This window comes from Ictidomys tridecemlineatus, chromosome 3, assembly GCF_052094955.1.
Source record: "Ictidomys tridecemlineatus isolate mIctTri1 chromosome 3, mIctTri1.hap1, whole genome shotgun sequence".
Lineage (NCBI taxonomy): Eukaryota > Metazoa > Chordata > Mammalia > Rodentia > Sciuridae > Ictidomys > Ictidomys tridecemlineatus.
The window spans coordinates 788,213-806,064 of record NC_135479.1 but is presented as its reverse complement, the minus strand read 5'-3'; the positions used below and the strand labels follow the sequence as shown (position 1 = coordinate 806,064).

Sequence of the window (17,852 nt, the reverse complement as noted above, 5' to 3'; positions counted from 1 at the left end):
CTGCCCCCTGAAGGGCCATCCCTGGAGCTGGCTGGTCATCAGCAGGGGCAGCGTCCCACAGGAGTCCTCTCCCAGGACAGAACTGCATCGGAGACTCCTGAAGCGGGTGGAGGCAGGATGAGCTCTCTGCTGATGTGGTGGGGCAGTAGACAGGGTGCAGGGCCTGGGAACAGGGCCCAGCTGTAGCTGCAGCCTTGAGGCCAGTCCTGGAAGGAAAGGCCTAGGTCCCCCACCTACACAGTGAAGGGCCAGGGGGCATGCTCTCTCCCAGAGCTCAGCTGGGAAATGGATTGAAGCCTCCACACCTGCAGGTTTTTTGTTGGGTTTTGGTGATGCCAAAGTTGGAACCCATGACCTCGCCACACTAGTCAAGCACTGCCACTGAACTATGTCCTTAGCCCCAGCCCCCGTCACTGTAACAAGCTCGAAAGCCAGAAATTCAGTGACGGGAGTTATCCTGCCCAGCTAGCATCCCCACTGATGGGAGACTGGAGTTCAGCTCTCACTGGGTGGCTGACTGTGGATCTTGGAAATGCTGTCTGGGAGCCAGGGGGGAGCAGGACATGGTGACTGGGCTCTTGGGGCTTGCTGTAGGGGATGTGGAGGAGTTCCCAGGGAGTGGGGATTTGTATGGGGTCTTGGCCTCCCGTGATCATGAGGCTGGCCGAGTGGTCTCTGGAGACCATGGTCTTTCATCTGATGTAGGAACTGGGGTCCCTGGGTGGGCAGAGGGAGGTCAGGTGGAGGTGGGGCAGGAGAAGGCAGGGACACAAGGTCACCCGTGGCTCCGAGGAGGAGATCTTGCCTGGCGCAGAGCCTCTTCCTCCATGCCAGTTTGAGGGCAGCAGCACCAGGCTTCCTTCCACAGGAGCCTGATCCCCTGCAAAAGCCCCTGAAAAGAACAGAGGAATGCCTAAAAGTGACGAAGGAATGTGGAAACACACCCGGAAGAGGGCCTGCAGGCCTGGAGGACATCAAACAGCAGGGAGGGACAGAGGACGGACGTCCAGCTGGCCCCTCCCAGTGGCCTTCCTCTCCAGCCTGGTGGAGGCAGGCTCCCCCACACCTCTCTCCACTGCCCCAGGAGGGACGTGGTACCCGCTGGGCCTGCCTCTTCTCTGGGTTCACCCCTCCCCCAGCTGTCCTTTCTGGCGCCCTCCGTGTTGCTGCCACCAAGTCTTCACCAGGGCAGCACCCAGGTGGCTTGCTCCTTTCTCCTAACAAGCAACTGCCCCAGAGAAGTTCAAAGCTTGGGCCTTCCCTGGAGGCCAGCCTTGCCTCCACCAAGGGAGGTCTGCAGTGTCTGACCGTGGCTCCCCTGCCCCCCCCGTCTGCCACCAGAGGGCAACTGGCCTGTGCTCATTGAGGGTAGAGGGTGTTGCTGGGCCTGGGAGACCCTCAGCCAAAAAGCTGTGGGAGGCCACAGGGTGGAAGAGAGTCCAGGAACTTGTCACCAGAGGGCAGTAGAGGGCTTAGAGCCAGAGCCGTCCCTAGGCTCAGGGTAGGCCAGGGAGAGGGTCCAGGGAGAGGAAGGGCTGCAGTCAGCTCCTGGCCTAGTCGGCTGCGGAGGCAGGATATGCTGACCTTCCCACGTCCACCCTCAAGGCCCCTAAAGCTGGCTATGCCTGGCAAGGAGGTCCTGGGGGCAAGGAGAGCGGCCAGGCTGAGGTGGACAGAGCCTGGGGAGTGGCCAGGCCAGGTGGGCTGGCGGGAGAAGGGCATGAAGGACGCCATCTGTGTGCAGAGCAGGGAGAGGGTGGCACTGTGGGGCGGGCTCTCCAGGGGAAGAGGGAGAAGGTCTCCATTCTGGGTGGGGGGCAGAGGAGATGGGAAAAACAGGTCCAGGGCTGTACGAAGGGGCTGCCAGGCTGGGACCCGGCACTGAAGCTGAGGAAAGGTCCTGGGCAGGGGTCCTGGACCCTGGAGCACTGACCCCACAGACACATGAGACTCTGGGAGGGGTCGAGGGCGGCGACCCACCCCCACCTCAGCACCTGTCCTCCCAACGGCTGTGGGAATAATGGGACAGGGGCCCTGCGCTCAGTGACCAAGGGAGGGCGAGTCACTGTGTCCCTGGGGCTGCAGCAGCTGCAGGACCATGGCCAACTGCCAGGGTTGACCACTGCTCGCTGGCCCCACAGAAAGCAGCAGCCTCTTAGCCTGGACTCAGCCTGATCTCTTGTGAGGCCCTTGGAATGAAAGGCAGAGGTGACCACAGGGACTGGAGAGCGTCTGAGGTCACCTGGGACCACAGTGACGACTGGGGAGCGTCTGAGGTCACCTGGGACCACAGTGACGACGGGGGAGCGTCTGAGGTCCATGGTGTGCTGGGTGAGGAGGGCTGGGCTCAGGCTGAGCGGGGGCGGCCGGGGTTTGCGAGGTAAAGGTCATCTCTGGGCAGGTGCTGTGTGTGCCCTCCTGCCTCCTCACTGTGCAAGGTGTGTGGGTGAGAATGTGGGTTTCCTCCAACGCTCCACACCTGTGGTGCAGCTCTGCCCCCAGGGATGCCCTCTGGATGTCATGTGGCTCATACCTCCATGATGGGGCCATGTTGAAGGGGGCAGCCCAGGTCCAAAGCAAGAGGAAAGGGAGGAGGGGGCTTAGCTGCCCCAGAGACCTCTTGGAGGGATGTGGGGGGCCTCAAAGGGGCTGGCTGGTGTTGTCCTTGTCACCTCTGCCTCCTGGGGGCCCCTGGCCGGCGTGTGGGGAGTCGAGCTCTGCTCTGTGCTGAGCGTTGCCTGGCCTGCAGCGGGGGCCCAAGCCAGGGGAGCTCCCCGGGGAGCCATGACCCATGGAGCCCTGAGAGGTGGTCCCAGGGAAGGGGGCTCCTCTCAGGGCCGGCCACTGCAGTGCTGGGCGAGGTGCGGCATCTGGGCCTCCCGGGGCTGACAGTGGAAGGCGGCCCTCAGCCCTGTGGTGAGGACCCAGGGGAGGACGTGACAGCCCCCGGGCACCGCTGGGCCGCCTTCGTGGCGTCTGGGCCTCTGTGGGGACTGGCTTCCCCCCAGGCTAAGGACCACAGCCCTGGCAGTGGGACTGGTGCCACCTGGTCACCTGCTGTCCCTAGGCCCACCCCTGGCTTACAGGTGTGCTAGGTGGCTCTGACCTGGGGTCCCTCACAGCGGCTCTTCCCTGACTCTCTCGTCTTCTAAGAGGGGCTGGGCCAGGTTCTTGGAGGGGGCTTCCACAGGACGCGGGTGACTGAGCCTGCTCAGTCCCTGTGGACGTGTGAGGTGTGGTCAGGCAGGTGCCAGGCCACGGCTGCAGAAGAGGGCATCAGCTCAGCGCCCCAGGCTCAGGTTTCACAGACAGGAAACATGAACCTGGGACTGCAGGCAGAAGGAGTCATACCCCAGTCCGCCCAGACGTTTCCAGGGGACATGAGGACCCTGCAGTCTGGACAGTCAGTTCCAGGTGACCACAGTGACCATGCTCATCCGGCTGTGGCCTCAGGACCCGCTCCCACCTCCCCAAGAGGGTTTCAGTGGCCCTCAAGGTGGGGACTGGGGAGGCAAGGGATGCCTCTCCTCCACTGGAACATAATCACCTCCTTGGGGACGGGGTCCTGCCCGGAAGAAGCCCTCAGGCAGCTGGGTCTGCTCTGGGCCTCACTCTCCAGGCCTTGAGGTGGTAGGGGCCAGGAGACTGCTAGGAAGGGGTCCTGCCAGGGGTGGGGGCCTCCCAGGCAGCTGGGCCCCTGGGTAGGAGGGGCTGGGGCTTGGGACTTGCTGCTGGGGACCCAGTGGCAGAAGAGAGAGCAAACACCTCCGGAGGCAGGATGCGGGGAGCCCACCTGAGAAACAGGAAGTTCAGCCTCAGCAGCGACACTGGGGGCCCTGTGCCAGGTCCTGCCCTGTGGGCTTGACCTTGAGGTTGTGGCTGTGGGGGGAGGCCTCAGCTCAACGGCATCTTCTCACACAGGGTCACAGCCAGCCTGGCACCCCACCTTCTGCTTGACCTCCAGGCGCTGTTTCTCAGATCTCACACCTGCTGTGGGCGAGTGCGGATGGTGCTGTCCACAGTGCAGCTGGCATGGCCTCTGGCTTGTGACATGCTGGCAGGACCCCCAGTGCCTAGCCAGGGGACTGCGGAGGGTGCCTGGGTTCTTGCTGGTGTCTTCCAAGAGCCCGGCCCCTTGTTTTCTGGTGTCTTTCTCTGTGGTCTATGGTGGGCTTTGATCTTGAGGTAGAAGCCCCAGGCTGCACTGTGGAGGCTCAAGCACTGACTAGGTGCAGGCTGCAGTGCCCAGACATCGGGAGCCCTCTGCCTGGCCTGGGGCGGGGGCACCTAAGACACACGGCTGAGTGCAGAAGCATTTGCTGGGTGACCTAGGCCTTCCTGGCCCCGTGTCCTGTTTGGAGGCACTGCTGTTAGGTGCAGGGCAGGCTGATGGCATATTAGCTGACCCCTGCCCCGTCTGCCTGAAGGCAGGAGACCACCCCCTTAGCCCCTGCTGTCTGATCCGAGATCTTTGTACGCCAACCAGGCAGCTTGCAGACCCAGAGACCCCATTAGATTTGGCTATAAAATCTCCCTCCTGCTGGGCCCCCCTCTGGCTCTCTCTTTCTTCTCTCGCTTTTGCTCTCTCTCACCCCACCCACTCTCTCTCTCTCTCTCTCTTTCCCTGCTCTCTTTCTCTCTCTCTCTGTTCTCTTTCTCGCTGCTGCAATAAAGATCTCTTGGTTGCTCCGAGTGCTGTGGTCACTTTCCTTTCAACTACCCCCCTCACCCTCCTATAGGTCTTTGCAGTGGACAGACCCCTTGCACATACAGCTCCTGGGCTTCTGTCTGAATGGGCAGGTGGGGCAGAGTGTTCTGGAAAACGGCCACAGGATCTGGTGGAAGGGAACCACTTCCTGGGGGGAGGGGATGCAGTCTCCCAAAGGGGCCCTTCCTCCTGGGCTACTGTTGGGGTGGGGACCCAGGTGGCCTTGGACAGACAGGCATCCTCTGGACCACGCTGGCCTGGCCTGGGCCACCTTCTCTGGCTCGGGGTGTCAGTCCCTGCCACCCGGGTCCTGGTAAGGACTGAGGGACTCCTGGAGAGTTTGAGGGGGAGGTGCCTGAGGAACGGCCAGGGCCTGGGGCCTAGGGCGTCACCTGGACGGTGGGCCCCCTTCCCACAGCCTGGACCCAGGGAGGCTCAGGGAGGCCTGGACACTGCCCATCAGAAGCAGAGCGTCTTCATCAGGCAGGCCCACTCCCTGCTGTCCAAATGGGCAGGTGGGGCAGGGCCAAGAGATCCGAGAGCGGGGGACAGAGGTCCTATCCTGAGCAGAAGGCCCCAGGGGAGCCTGAGGAAGGGGGCCGTGGAGTGCCGCTCACTGGCTCCTGCTTGCTGCCTGGGGGGCCTGCGGGGCGGAGGTGGGGGGCCTGCGGGGCGGAGGTGGGGGGCCGCCCCTCCACGCGCTGAGCTCGTCCCCAGAGGGACGCCTGGTGGAGGCCGCCCCTGCTGACCCTGGAACAGAATTAAACTCCGTCGCCTGCTCAGGGCCTGCGTCCAGGAGACCCTGTGGGCAGGGAGGACAGGAGTGTGTTTACGGCAGGCAACCTGGAGAAGAGAGAGGCCGGCCTGCTGCCTCAGGGTCCGTCCAGGGCCTCAGGGGTCTCAGGGCTTTTAGAGGTGTGGGAGACCAAGCTCCCACGGGACTGAGTCACTCTCCCCGGCTGGGTGCTGAGACGCTCAGTCCCAGAAATGTGGCAGAGCTTTCCCCGCCCTTCTTGGGTTCGAGGGTCGGTGTCTTGGGCATGGTGTGTCTTGCTACAGCCCCATGGGTGAAGCTACGCTCACCTGTTCCTTTGTAATCTAACCCCTTGCCCTGTTTAGGGGAGAATCTTCCATGGAAGTGCCTTGTGTGTGTCCCCTTCTCTTACTGTGCCCTGGGGTGTGGCCTACCCAGGTGTCAGTCAACCTGCTGGCAGTGGACATCATGAAGATAGACTCAGCCCCCCGAAACCTGACCCCTGGCCTCATTTGAATAGCTTCTCCCCAATAAAAGGGGTCAGCACATGCGCTCGCTCTCTCTCTCTCGCTCTCTCTTCCTGTGGACCCTTAAGGTCAGAGGAGCCGTCACAGCGACCCCAAAGAAAAAGGTGTTTGCACCTCTTGTGGGGTTATTTTGTGCAGCCCAGTTAGCCCGGTTTCCCTGGAGTGACCCTGAGCCTTTTAGTCTCGAGAACAGAGACCGGGCCTAGAGGGAAGGAAAGCTGGGGCTGAGAGGAAGGCCGTGCTGAGTGGGGTCTTCCTCATCAGGCGAGCATCTCCCTCCTGCTCTCCTGGTGGTGGTGGCCTGCACTGCCTGGGCCGGCTCCTGCGGTCCTGTGGGCAGACACATCTCCAGCTGCTAAAGATCAAATGCTACCGTTGGGGTAAAAGGGTCAGGGAAACCAGGTGTGGGGACACAGGGCCAAATTCCAGTTCCTGGGAGTCTGAGGCAGGAGGATGGCAGGTTTGAAGCCAGCCTGGGCAATCGAGTGATATCCTGTCTCAAAGTAAAAAGTGAAAAAGGGCCAGGGGTACAGGCAGTGCAGGGTCCTTGCTCAGCATGTGTGCGGCCCTGGGTTCAACCCCAGTACTACAAAAAGGCACGAGAAAAGGAGGTGCTCAGGGAGGGGCTGGCACCAGGAGGGGAGGGAGGAGCTGCCAAGAGGGCTGCCCTGCATCTCCCACGCCTGCTCCCTCACTCCTCTGGATTTTCCCCTCCCCGTGCCCACCAGCAGGCCCCTGAGACCCCTTCTTCAGCCACCCCAGGCCACACTGTCCTCTGGGGTCATTTCCCCCTAGACTGCTGGGGCAGGAGCAGGAAGGTAGAAAATAAAGGGACAGGTGGATCCCTGCACACAGAGCATCTGTCCATGACCCTAGTGGGAGGGCTGCTTGAGGTCCCCCAGATCCCCTGGGATTCCCCAGTGGGAAGGTGTGGGGTGGCAAGGGCGTGCAGCTGGCAGCCGCGATGACAGATGAGTCCACGGACTTTGCTGAAGGGCCAAGTGTGGGTGGTGGGCTGCTCAGAAGGCAGGACATAGAGGGTCCCCTGCCCTTGTGGGTGCTGAGCCCTCAGGAGGCCAGCCCTCAGGTCACTCTGTGGGTCCTTGGCCAGCGTAGTGGTGGGGGAATAGTGGTGGCCAGGCTCTAGGTTTCAGAAAGTGGATGACCCAGCACAGAAGCCTAGACACCTGCTGGCACCGGGTGGGGGAGGGCGCCGGGTAGGGGCTTGAGAACCTGGTGGGCGCTGCAGGTCCAGTGGGTTTTCCTGCCTCGACCGCAGCCCCAGCTTGAAACAGCAGACGGCGCCTGCAGCAGACCGACTCAGGCAGCTGCATCCTGGGGGGAGGGGGTGCGGCCTGTTCACAGCAGGACCCTGGCCCGCAGCAGGGCTGTGCTGGCTGAGAACCAGGAGCAGGGGCTGCTGGTGCCTTTCCTCCCCACGGGGGATCAGAAGCTTCCAGAAAGCCTGGGCCACCTCCTCCCCACACCTCCCTTTACCCCTCGCCTACGCCTGGGAGGCCGCTATCCTGGACACCCACCAGGCCCTGAGAGACCAGCCAGAGCCAGTCCCTGGGGCCAACGCCTGAGGCCTCCAGGAAACTGGGAGACGGCAGAGGCCGGGTCCACCTAAGCAGGACTCCCTGTGGCTTTACCCAACCGACGCCAACCAATCGGCTCTTTGTCTTCTTGTCTCCTGTGTCCACCTTGGGAAACCCTTGTCCCTCCATGGTCAAATGGGGGCTCGCTGGCCTTGGACTGGCCCCTTCTGTGGCCATGAGACCTGATCAGAAGCCGGGGACCAGCCCGACGGCTGAACCGGTCGTATTCTGTCTTTCGACAGCACCCGGTGGCAGGTGTGGGCAGGGTGGGTCCCTCTGCTTGAAGGTTGGGTTTTCTGGGGAGGGCGTAGCACTATGGCTGTTGTGGGCCGGCAGGACCTCAGGGCTCTGTTCCCTGTCCTGGGATGGTCCCACAGTCCCCGGATGGGAACCCTCCTCTCCTCATTTCAGGGAGCAGACCCTTGATGTTGGCCTCCACCCCTGCCTGGTCCACCATTCCAGCAGTCCAGAGCTGGCCATTCTCACTGCATCCTCAGCCTGGGTTTGCTGTATGCACTGCCCAAAACCACCCCGTCCCCAGCCAGGGGGACCCCGGGACGCCCTCTGCAGGTCAGGTGCAGGTCAGGTGCTACAGTCCTTCCCGTCTCCCATTCCCCTGTCCCGCCTCCCCTCCTCTGTGCTCAGGCCATGTCCCAGCCAGGTCCCCAGACACCCAGAGCTCCACCCTCATCACTGTCTGCAGAAGGAATGGCATGTGAACAGTGTCCCCCCAACTCGGGTCCACCCAGAAGCTGCACACGTGCCTCGTTTGGGGACAGGACTTGGAAGAGGTAGTAAGAGGAGGTGAGAGGTCAAGGTCATGACTGATCCCTCACATGACAGGACTGATGTGGACACAGAGCCATGGATGCGGGAGAAACCACGCAAAGTGGGTCACAAGACCACCAGGAGCCGGGGACCTGCCCCAGGCCCTCACCACAGCCTCCGAGGGGCCCACCCAGTGCACCTCCACTGTGGACTTCTGGCCTCCAGAACCACGTGGTCTGCTCCGTGACATGGGACTAAGAGCTGGCCCGGGGTGGGAGTGTGCCTGATGAGAATCTCAAACAGAATTTTCCAGAATCCCTGCATCTATCATGAGTGATGCCACGGGTTCCGTGCACCCTCAGATAGCCACACACCTCGGTCCATGGGGCAGGTCTCAGCCAGTACTGGAGACTGAGTCCAGGGGCACTCCACCACTGAGCCACGTCCCCAGCCCCTTTTATTTTGACACAGGGTCTCCTTAAGTTGCTGTGGCTGGTCTCAAACCTGTGATCCTCCTGCCTCAGCCTCTTGAGTTGCTGGGATCACAGGCAGGTGCACCACACCTGGCCACTGTGCCCCTGAACCTGGCCATCCTCCTTTTCCACTCCACAGGTGGCATCTTCTCTGCCTTTCCTGGGTCTCTGGGTGACCAGGGGAGCTGCTCCTTTGGGGTCATCGGTGGCTTGGCAGTCTGGGAAGAGACAGGGGATTAGCAGGACACAGCTCAGAGAGGCTCCGTCTTCCTGAGAGCAAGCAGAGTCCAGGATGGGTCTGGGGAACCCTGGGCCTGAGCCACACTCAGGACGAAGTGCCCAGACATGGAGAGTGGGGAGGAGCTCAGCCTTCCTGGGGCAGCACAGCTGGGTCCCAGGCGGAGCCCCCCAGAACCCCCAGGACTGCTCACAGCCCTCCGTGGCCCAGCCCAAGGTGCCCAGGGCGTTCATCGTGAGCTGTCCACTGCCCACTTTGCTCTTTGGTGATTATTTGCCTTTCCCCACATGAGAGGATCAGTCTAAGCTGTGCCTCCACGGCCTTCTGTGGTATGAAGAGCCCCCTCCTGGGTCCACTTACAGCAAGCGAGCTCTGCCCTCCCGTGGGAGTCTGCAGGACAGGTGGCAGCCCTGGGGCCTAGACCCTGCTGTGTTCCTCACTCTTAGCTCAGGACCTGATAATGGCCAATGCCCTTTAGAAGGGTCTCCCGCATGCCGACAGCGTACCCTCGGGCCGAGTGGAATTCCATGGGTTCTGGTCACGAGATCCAGACCTGAAGGTGCTGGTCCAGGTCTCTGCTCAGCTGCTGGCCTCCTCCCTCTCTCCAGCACCTCCCCTGGCTTCGTCCTCCTTGCTGCGAGGGCACGGGGCAGTCTGGCTGTGATCACAGACAATGGCTGCTCTTGGGACGCGGCTCGACGTGGCGGGCACCGCGCTGTCACTCTAGCCACGCTGCCGCTCCCTGAGGTCTGTGTTTGTGTTTCTCCCTCCTCTGCTGGTTTAACCGTGGCCAGTCCACGTTTGGTCCTCACTGCAGCTGCCTGGCCTCACTCCTCCCGGCTGTCCAGGGATTCCCAGCCCCGTCTTCATCTCGTCTTCTTCCCGTGGGGAGGGGTCTCAGCATGTCCTCGCCCCCGTCTCCGTCTGCTCTCTGCGTGTGTGGGCAGAGTTCTAGGTCCTGACGCAGACTGGGCGTTTCTTTAGTCTTCTTCTTTCTCTGTGACTGTCTGCTTGGTGCTCGGGCCTCTTCTTCCTTGACCATGGCCTCCGACGGTGACCTTGGCTGACAGTGACCTTGGCTGATGGTGTGTGTTCCACCTTAGAGGCCTGAGGTGAGGACTGTCACCTGCGTGGTCTGTGGCTCGGGTATTGCCATGGCATTTAGGTCAAGTAATTCAAGGGTTAAAAGCACTGCTGGCCGCAGGGGCTAGGACCCCATAGCGAGCAGCAAGCCACAGCTGCTAAAGTCTCTTGTCCCCAGCGGCTGAGTTACAGCCATTCTGATTCACAGGACAACCATGTAGTATTGACAAAAACCATAGAAAATTGAAACTTATTTCTCTCCAGGTAAACATCACATTTTCTCTCCCTTTTTCTCACTCTCCTAGCACAAACTTCTAGAACATAAAGGCCAAAAAATCTTTTTTTAAAAAAGCTTTTTTTTTTTTTAATGTGATGCTGAGGATCGAACTCAGGTTCCACCCACGCTAGGCAAGCACTCTACCGCTGAGCAACAATCCTAGCCCCCCAAAAATCTTTTATAAAGATTTATAAAAACAATTTTTTAAAATCCACAAAAACGTGCTTTCCATGGAGAGGACTCAACAACATAGCCCATCAATCATCTTAATAACTATATTTATTTAGAGTCTGTACAATTATACCCCAGTATTAAAAAGTTTAACGTCACAGATTTTCCTTTTGTCTAATTCACTTACTTTCTACAATTCTGCCCACAACACTCTGCAGTCCTAAGCATGCTTAACTTCTGGAGAGAACTTTCCACGTCACTAACTTTCTTTAATATTTAAATTGGAGTCCCCTTAGGAGCCAGCATTTGTTGCTTTTGTCCCAGCGGTAGACGCAGACCTTCCGCCCCACGTTGGGCGCCAATGGCCGGGTTTCTGTTCTCGCGACTAAAAGGCTCAGGGTCACTCTAGTTAAACTGGGCTAACTGGGCTTCACAAAATAACCACACAAGAGACACAAATACCTTTTTCTTTGGGGTCACTGTGATGGCTCCTCTGACCTTAAGGGTCTGCAGAAAGAGAGAGAGAGCACATGCTGACCCCTTTTATTGAGGAGAAGCTATTCAAATGAGGCAAGGGGTCAGGTTTCAGGGGGCTGAGTCTATCTCCATGGTGTCCACTGTCAGCAGGTTGACTGACACCTGGGTAGGCCACACCCCAGGGCACAGTAAGAGGAGGGGACACACACAAGGCACTTCCATGGAAGATTCTACCCTAAACAGGGCAAGGGGTTAGATTACAAAGGAACAGGTGAGCATAGCTCCACCCATGGGGCTGTAGCAAGACACACCCATTTCTGTGACTGAGCGCCTCAGCACCCAGCTGGGGAGTGTAACTCAGTCACCCATAAGGTTGGCCTCCCACAGTCTGTGGCTCGGGTATGGCAGGCTGGGAACACGGTTCTTCACCTTCCATGCTTGAGTGCTACCCCGTGTCTCCTGAGTTCTGGGAGGTGCCCTCTGAGTTTACTTGCCCTCCCTGCCTGAGTGGCCACCTGTGGGCGCATCCTTGCGCCCTGTTCTGGGGGCCATGCCCTGCCTCCTCTCGCTCACCCTCATGTTGGACACGTGCTCCCGTGTCCTCAGCTTCCCTTCTCTGTCTCCTCCTCTGGGAGGAGTGCCCCTGGGACTGTCTCTCCCTAGCGGTGGCCTTCCTATCATTCCGTGTCAGTGATGGAGGGTCCACGTGGTTCCCTGGCAATTGTCTGCCAGCCCCCGTCCTTGGCATGTCCACGGCGCTGCTGGGCTCTGCCCTTCTCCTGGAGTAGAAACCCCTCAGGACGCTAGCTGTTGGGCCACGAGCCTGGCGTCTGGTCCAGGGATGGGTAGGTGCCCCTGGAGCAGGACAGGGGTGAGGCCCTGGGCAGCAAAGGCCTGGCCCGCAAGACTCTGCCCATCTTGTTGGCTGCTCTTCAGAGCCAGCTGACGGTGTTGGGCCCAGTGCCATGGGGACCAAAAGTAGGTACTAGAGTGACATGCCCAGATCTGCAGCTGGGTTGGTGGCCTCCAGATGCCAGGTCCAGTGAGCACCAGCTGCTGGTGGACAGTGCAGGAGCCACAGGACTCTCTGTGAGGGTGCTGCTGGCCAGGTGGGCAGCCCATGGCCTCATGTACCTCCCCAAGAACTGGGGGGCCTCAGCAGCCTCTCCACAGGAACGAGGGTCACTGGGGTGCAGCTCAGTGGAAGAGCGCTTGCCTAGCACGCCTAAGGCCCTGGGTTCCATTCCAGAGACTGGGAGACTGGAGAGCACCCCTGGGAGAGACCAGGCCCTCCACGGCCACCCAAGTCCTAACCCTGACCCTAACCCTAACCCCTGGGAGAGACCAGGCCCTCCACCCCCAAGCCCTGACCCTAATCCTAACCCTAACCCTAAACCTAACCCCTGGGAGAGACCAGGCGCTCCACCCCCAAGTCCTGACCCTAATCCTAACCCTAACCCTAACCCTAACCCCTGGGAGAGACCAGGCCCTCCACCCCCAAGCCCTGACCCTAATCCTAAACCTAACCCTAAACCTAACCCCTGGGAGAGACCAGGGCCTCCACCGCCACCCCAGCCCTAACCCTAATCCTAACCCTAACCCTAACCCCTGGGAGAGACCAGGCCCTCCACGGCCACCCCAGCCCTAACCCTAATCCTAACCCTAACCCTAACCCCTGGGAGAGACCAGGCCCTCCACGGCCACCCAAGCCCTAACCCTAACCCTAACCCCTGGGAGAGACCAGGCCCTCCACGGCCACCCAAGCCCTAACCCTAACCCTAACCCTAACCCTAACCCCTGGGAGAGACCAGGCCCTCCACGGCCACCCAAGCCCTAACCCTAACCCTAACCCTAACCCTAACCCCTGGGAGAGACCAGGCCCTCCACGGCCACCCCAGCCCTGACCCTAATCGTGGTCGATTCCCATGCTTATCATTCCGTATTTCTTTGTATAGATGTGAAAATCTGTAAGCGGTAGATAAAAACTCAATACACCCGTGTGCATTTTGTTCTCCTAAACATGGGGCCACTGTGTCCTGCGACCAACCTTCATGGCAGAGAGGTGTCTTGGGAAGGTCTGAAGGTGAAGCTGCGGTGGTTTCTCCCATGGAGCCCTCCCGCTGCCCGCTGTGGGCCGTGACCTGGTCCTGAGTGGACAGTAGGTCCTTTCTCAGTTGTTAGTCTTTTAAAATTTTTGTGGTGCTAGGGATTGAGCCCAGGGGTGCTCCACCACTGAGCTACGCCCAGCCCTTTCCAGGGGTCTCGCTGGGTTGCCCAGGCTGGCCTTGGACTCGTCGTGGTGCGCCTGCCTCGGCCTCCTGAGTGGTCAGTTTTTGTGGTGGAAGCCACGAGGCAATGCAGGACGCTACAGCTTGGTCTCTGTGGCCAAGGACGATTTCCCTGGTGATACTTTGTGGAAGCGAGATTTTTAGGTAAAGTGCACATCACACCACAGTATCGTTTAAATCTGCAAACCCTGTGGGTAAGGTCATCTCGCGTCCTTGGCGCTTCGAGGCTAACTGCAGTGTGGGTGGTGGCCGTTCAGGTGCTGGGGTGCTGTGTGTCTTGGGTGCCTGTTGATGGATGGGCCTCCTGAGCCCCTGGCGTTTGAGGTGCCCGCCGTCCATGCTTGGTGGGCCTTATAGAGGGGTTTTAAGTTACCAGCACACACAGCACCCCCTGTCCTCGGGTCACAGACGGGCTGTAGACGGGCAAGGCCACTGTGGGTCAGCCGCCGTTTCCCATGGTGCCCACCCCTGAGGGGGGCCAGGCGGGCTACTGACCCCCCCAGAGGCCTGCAGTGGGGCTGTCGGGTCGGGGAGGGGAGTGGGGCTCTCCGTGGGTGTGGCAGAGGCAGCTTCGGGAGCCAGCCAGCCCCCAGGCCAGGGTGAGAGGGAGCGGAGCCTCGGCTCAGGAGAAGGTCTTGGGGACAGAGGTCTGTTCCAGGTCAGAAGCTGGGCCTGGCTTCAGAGGTGAGGTGGGTGATGCTGACCTGGGCCTTAGTCCTGGGCCGCAGCTGGACAGAGCCAGAGAGACGCAACTCTGGGGCAGCCATCCACGCAGAGGGGGTCCAGAGCTCACGTGTCAACAGTGAGAGAGGGTGGACCGGCTGGTGTCCACAGTCCTCGGCAGCCCTGTCATCCAACCACATCACATCCGGGGCCCCTGCCTGTGTCCAGGGGCTCTGTGTGGCAGATGGGATGCTGAGAGGCCTGGTGACTTGTGCTCCCGAGACCCTGCTGGGTGTCTCCACGCTCAGCCCCTGGCGGGCTGTCCCCTGGCGGGCTGTCCCCTGGAGGGCCTCGGGCTGGCTCAGGGAGCAGGGCCAGCCATGGGCGGGGCGGGGGTGAGGGAGGTGGATCCTTGGGTCGGGCCCCTGTGGTTGCCCTGTTTGACGGGTGCACAGAACAGGGCCAGCCGGGGCCAGCTGCCTTCCTCTGTGCCCCTCTTACTCTGTGGTGGGCAAGGGAAAGCCTGTGAGGTGTGGTTGGGGCAGGTGGGCCAGTGGGCAAGGGTGGAGGCACGTGCGGGCAGGCTTTGCCCCTGTCCCAGAGGCAGTGACGGGGGCCGGCTGGGGACCTGGCGCTCCCACGTGCGTTTCCCTACCCACCAATGGGAAAAGAGGGCTCCTGTGTGCGAGTGCCCTGGGAGCCGCTGGCGGGGGGCCAGGAATGCTGACCCCCTGAGCAGGGAGGCTGCATGCGGCTGAGGCCCTGCCCACTGAGCCACGGCTCCTCGGGCGTCTGGGCAGCGGGCTCCATCCCTTCTCTCACGGAGGACTCACACACAGACACTCTCCCTGAGGCCCGGGGTTCGCGGCAGCCAGCCCCTGCCCTTCCTCGGCTCTGAGCAAATGAACAGCAGTCGGGAAGGGAGAAAACCGACACTTTATTCCTGCAGGCTGGCTGGGTGGACCTCCCCTGCCCCCTTCGCCAGGCTGCAGGAGCTCTGGACCTGCCACACGCCTGAGTCCATCCGACCGAGCAAGCCCTCCTAGGCTGCGGCAGGGAAAGGTAGTGGGGGGAGGACAGCCTCCGTGTGTCCCTGGTGGCAGCACCATCAGAGCCCCCTGAGGGCCTGGGAGGTGGGCAGGGAGGCTTCCTGGACCAGGTGCCCCATCCGCTGGGAAGGGCCCAGGAACCTGGTCCCTGTGTGTGGACCTGGGCCAGCAGGTCAGCAGGGCCTCTGCAAGCTCTGCTGAGGCAGGGCCGGAAGGACAGTGGGCAGAGGGGCACCGAGGGCCTGGTGGGCTCAGTGGCACTGGTTGGGGGTGGACAGGGTATTGCGGCGGCTGTAGCACATGTCCTCATAGACCACGCTGGACGAGCTCTTCTTCCTCGAGGTGCACATTCCCTTAATCTAAAAGGTGGCCCACTGTTACCCAGGTGGGGGCCGGCCTGCTGTCAGCCCCAGGGAGTCCCCTCCAAGGCCCCCTCCCACGCTCACACCCAGGGGCAGCTTTCTCACAGCCCGGGCTCAGTCACCCAGGTGCGGTGGAGTCTGCCTGGGGAGGCCCCACACTGCAGACAAGGCCAGGGGATCCTGCCCACATGGGAGGGGCCAGCTCACAGGCCAGACCCGGAGCTCACACTGACCTGCGTCCTTCTCAGCGTGCACAGCACCCCCAGGCCCAGCCCCATGAGGAAGAAGCCCACCGCCAGGGCAGTGGGGAGGACGCGGGACGTCAGTGGAGGCTCCTGGCATCTGTGCAGGGACAGTGTGTCTGGGAAGAACAAAGAGGCCCTTGGCTTCAGGGGAGGAGGGGCTGTGGAGCTGCAGAGGGAGGCGATCCCCAGGCTGCCTGGGGAGCCAGGCTCCAGAGAGCGTGGAGGGCAGGAGCCGGCACGTTCCCCACCTGTCACGGCGACCATGGTGCCGGGGCCTGGGGCGTTGCTGTCCAGGAAGTCCTGGACGGCCTCGCAGGTGTAGGTGCCCGAGTCGGCCTTCCGCAGGTGGTGCATGCTGATGGTCAGGTTGTTCTGAGGCCCCGAGAAGCTGACGCGGCCCTGGAACTGCGGGTCCACAGTGGAGGTCCTGCTCTCCTCGTCCTCATAGTAGACCACGTATGCGGCCTGGGGCCAGCTTTGCTTCAGGTAGAGCCCTTTCAGGGTCCCGTTGGTGGAGCAGGTGATGCTGACCGAGCCCCCCTCTGGGATGGTCGCGTAGCGGGGAGACTGCTGCACCTCCACCAAGAGCCTGCTGTCACCACGGGCTGGGCAGAGGGGCAGAGGACAGCCTCTTTGCAGGGACAATGGCAGGGAGGCCTGGAGGCCCTCAGCACCACAGCGCCATGGGGTCTGGGGCAGCTCTGGGGGCCAGCACCAGGGGCTTGGGGCCCCTGGGGCCAGGCTGCCCGCAGCCTCTCCACACCCAGCACTGGGGGAGGCTGTCGCGGGGCTTCCTTCCTGCAGCTACGCCGCCCCGCCGCCCGCCCTGGCTCTACGTTTCTCCTGAGTCCCACCGACACAGCTGGAGGCCACTGTCCCCTCTCCCCTGAACCTTCTCTTCAACGCTGGCTGCCTCGGTTTCCCCCACCACTCGCAGCACCAGAGCCCGTGGCTCTGTGAAGGGGGCACATTCCGGTGGTCCATGGGACCTTCAGAGACCAGGCTGTCTGACCGGCCCAGGTCCAGTGGCGCCCAGCTTCCCGGTGGAGACACAAACCATTCACTGTACCCTAGACCTGGCCGCCCAGAGAACCCGGAGCCGTGCTGCGTGTTTGCACGAGGTGGTGCCCGCCAACCTGGCTCCCACACCCACACGTGTGCACGACTGCAAGGCTCCCCCACGGTCTTCTTTAGAGGGACACCAGGGACAAAGTCCTCCTGGTGACAAAGGCTGCACTGCTGATTGCAGAGAAGCAAGTCCCTGGCATGACCTCAGGGAAAACAGAAAATCCTACCATCCTGCTGCCCAGACCTCAGCCCTGCCTACGACCCTGTTCCCGACATGGGCCCTCAGTGGTCCTGGAGGGGCCAGGGAGGGGCGGGAAGGCACTCACCTCGGGCAGCCAGGGTCCCAGACAGGGCGCTAGCCAGCAGGAGCAGCAGAGCCATGCTGCCTCAGACCCCTGGCCAATCAGCACTGCGCCTTGCCCAGGCCTCTCGCTGCTGGGGAGGCCCCGCCGAGGCGTCTCAAGCACAGCTCTGGGGAACCGGGCGCAGGAGGCACCTCGGCTCAGCAGTGGTGACTGTCTGGGGCGCTCAGGGGTGGTTCCTGGGAGGAGGCAGGAGCTGCCACAGAAGGGCGGAGCCTCCCCTCACTCCTCCCACAGCTCCTGGCCAGCCTCGTGGCCACCTCCCAGAACTTCTGCCCCCGGGACACCTGGCCGGGAAAGAGAAGGGCCAGGCTCTGGGGCTGGAAAGATAGGGGCCCCCAGGAGGGGCTGGGAGTTGGGAGCTGCATGCATGAGGCACTGGGATCGATCCTCAGCACTACATAGAAATAAATAAAGATATTGTGTCCATCTACAAATATATATATATATATATATAAGAAATTCTGGTTTCTGTCCATATGTTGGAGGAAAACACCCAAACTACTGCTGTGGTTTGGATGGCAGATGCTCCCTGAAGGCACCTGTGCTCACCGCTGTGCGGATCTTCAGAGGTGAGGTGGCTTCCTCAGTCCACCCAGCTGGAACGGGCTGGCTGGTGGTAACTGTGCAGGTGGGCGTGGAGGCCAGGCCTGGGGGAGTGGGGCTGGAAGGGTGCGTCTTCCTGCAGTACCTTCTCGCCCCTTCCCCTCTCTGCTTCATGAGCTGAGCAGATTCCCTCTG

At 61.5% G+C, this 17,852-nt stretch overlaps 1 protein-coding gene across 1 annotated transcript; it reads right to left on the bottom strand.

Moving 5' to 3' along the window:
- Positions 1-14,943: 14,943 nt before the first annotated feature.
- Cd7 (CD7 molecule) lies at positions 14,944-17,292 on the bottom strand. The gene is made up of 4 exons (XM_040268310.2): positions 17,076-17,292; positions 15,930-16,286; positions 15,670-15,797; positions 14,944-15,433 (listed from the first exon to the last, which is right to left on the bottom strand). The coding sequence occupies exons 1-4, from the start codon at positions 17,128-17,130 to the stop codon at positions 15,326-15,328; spliced, it is 648 nt and encodes a 215-aa protein (XP_040124244.2). The 5' UTR covers positions 17,131-17,292; the 3' UTR covers positions 14,944-15,325.
- Between the last annotated feature and the right edge of the window lie 560 nt (positions 17,293-17,852).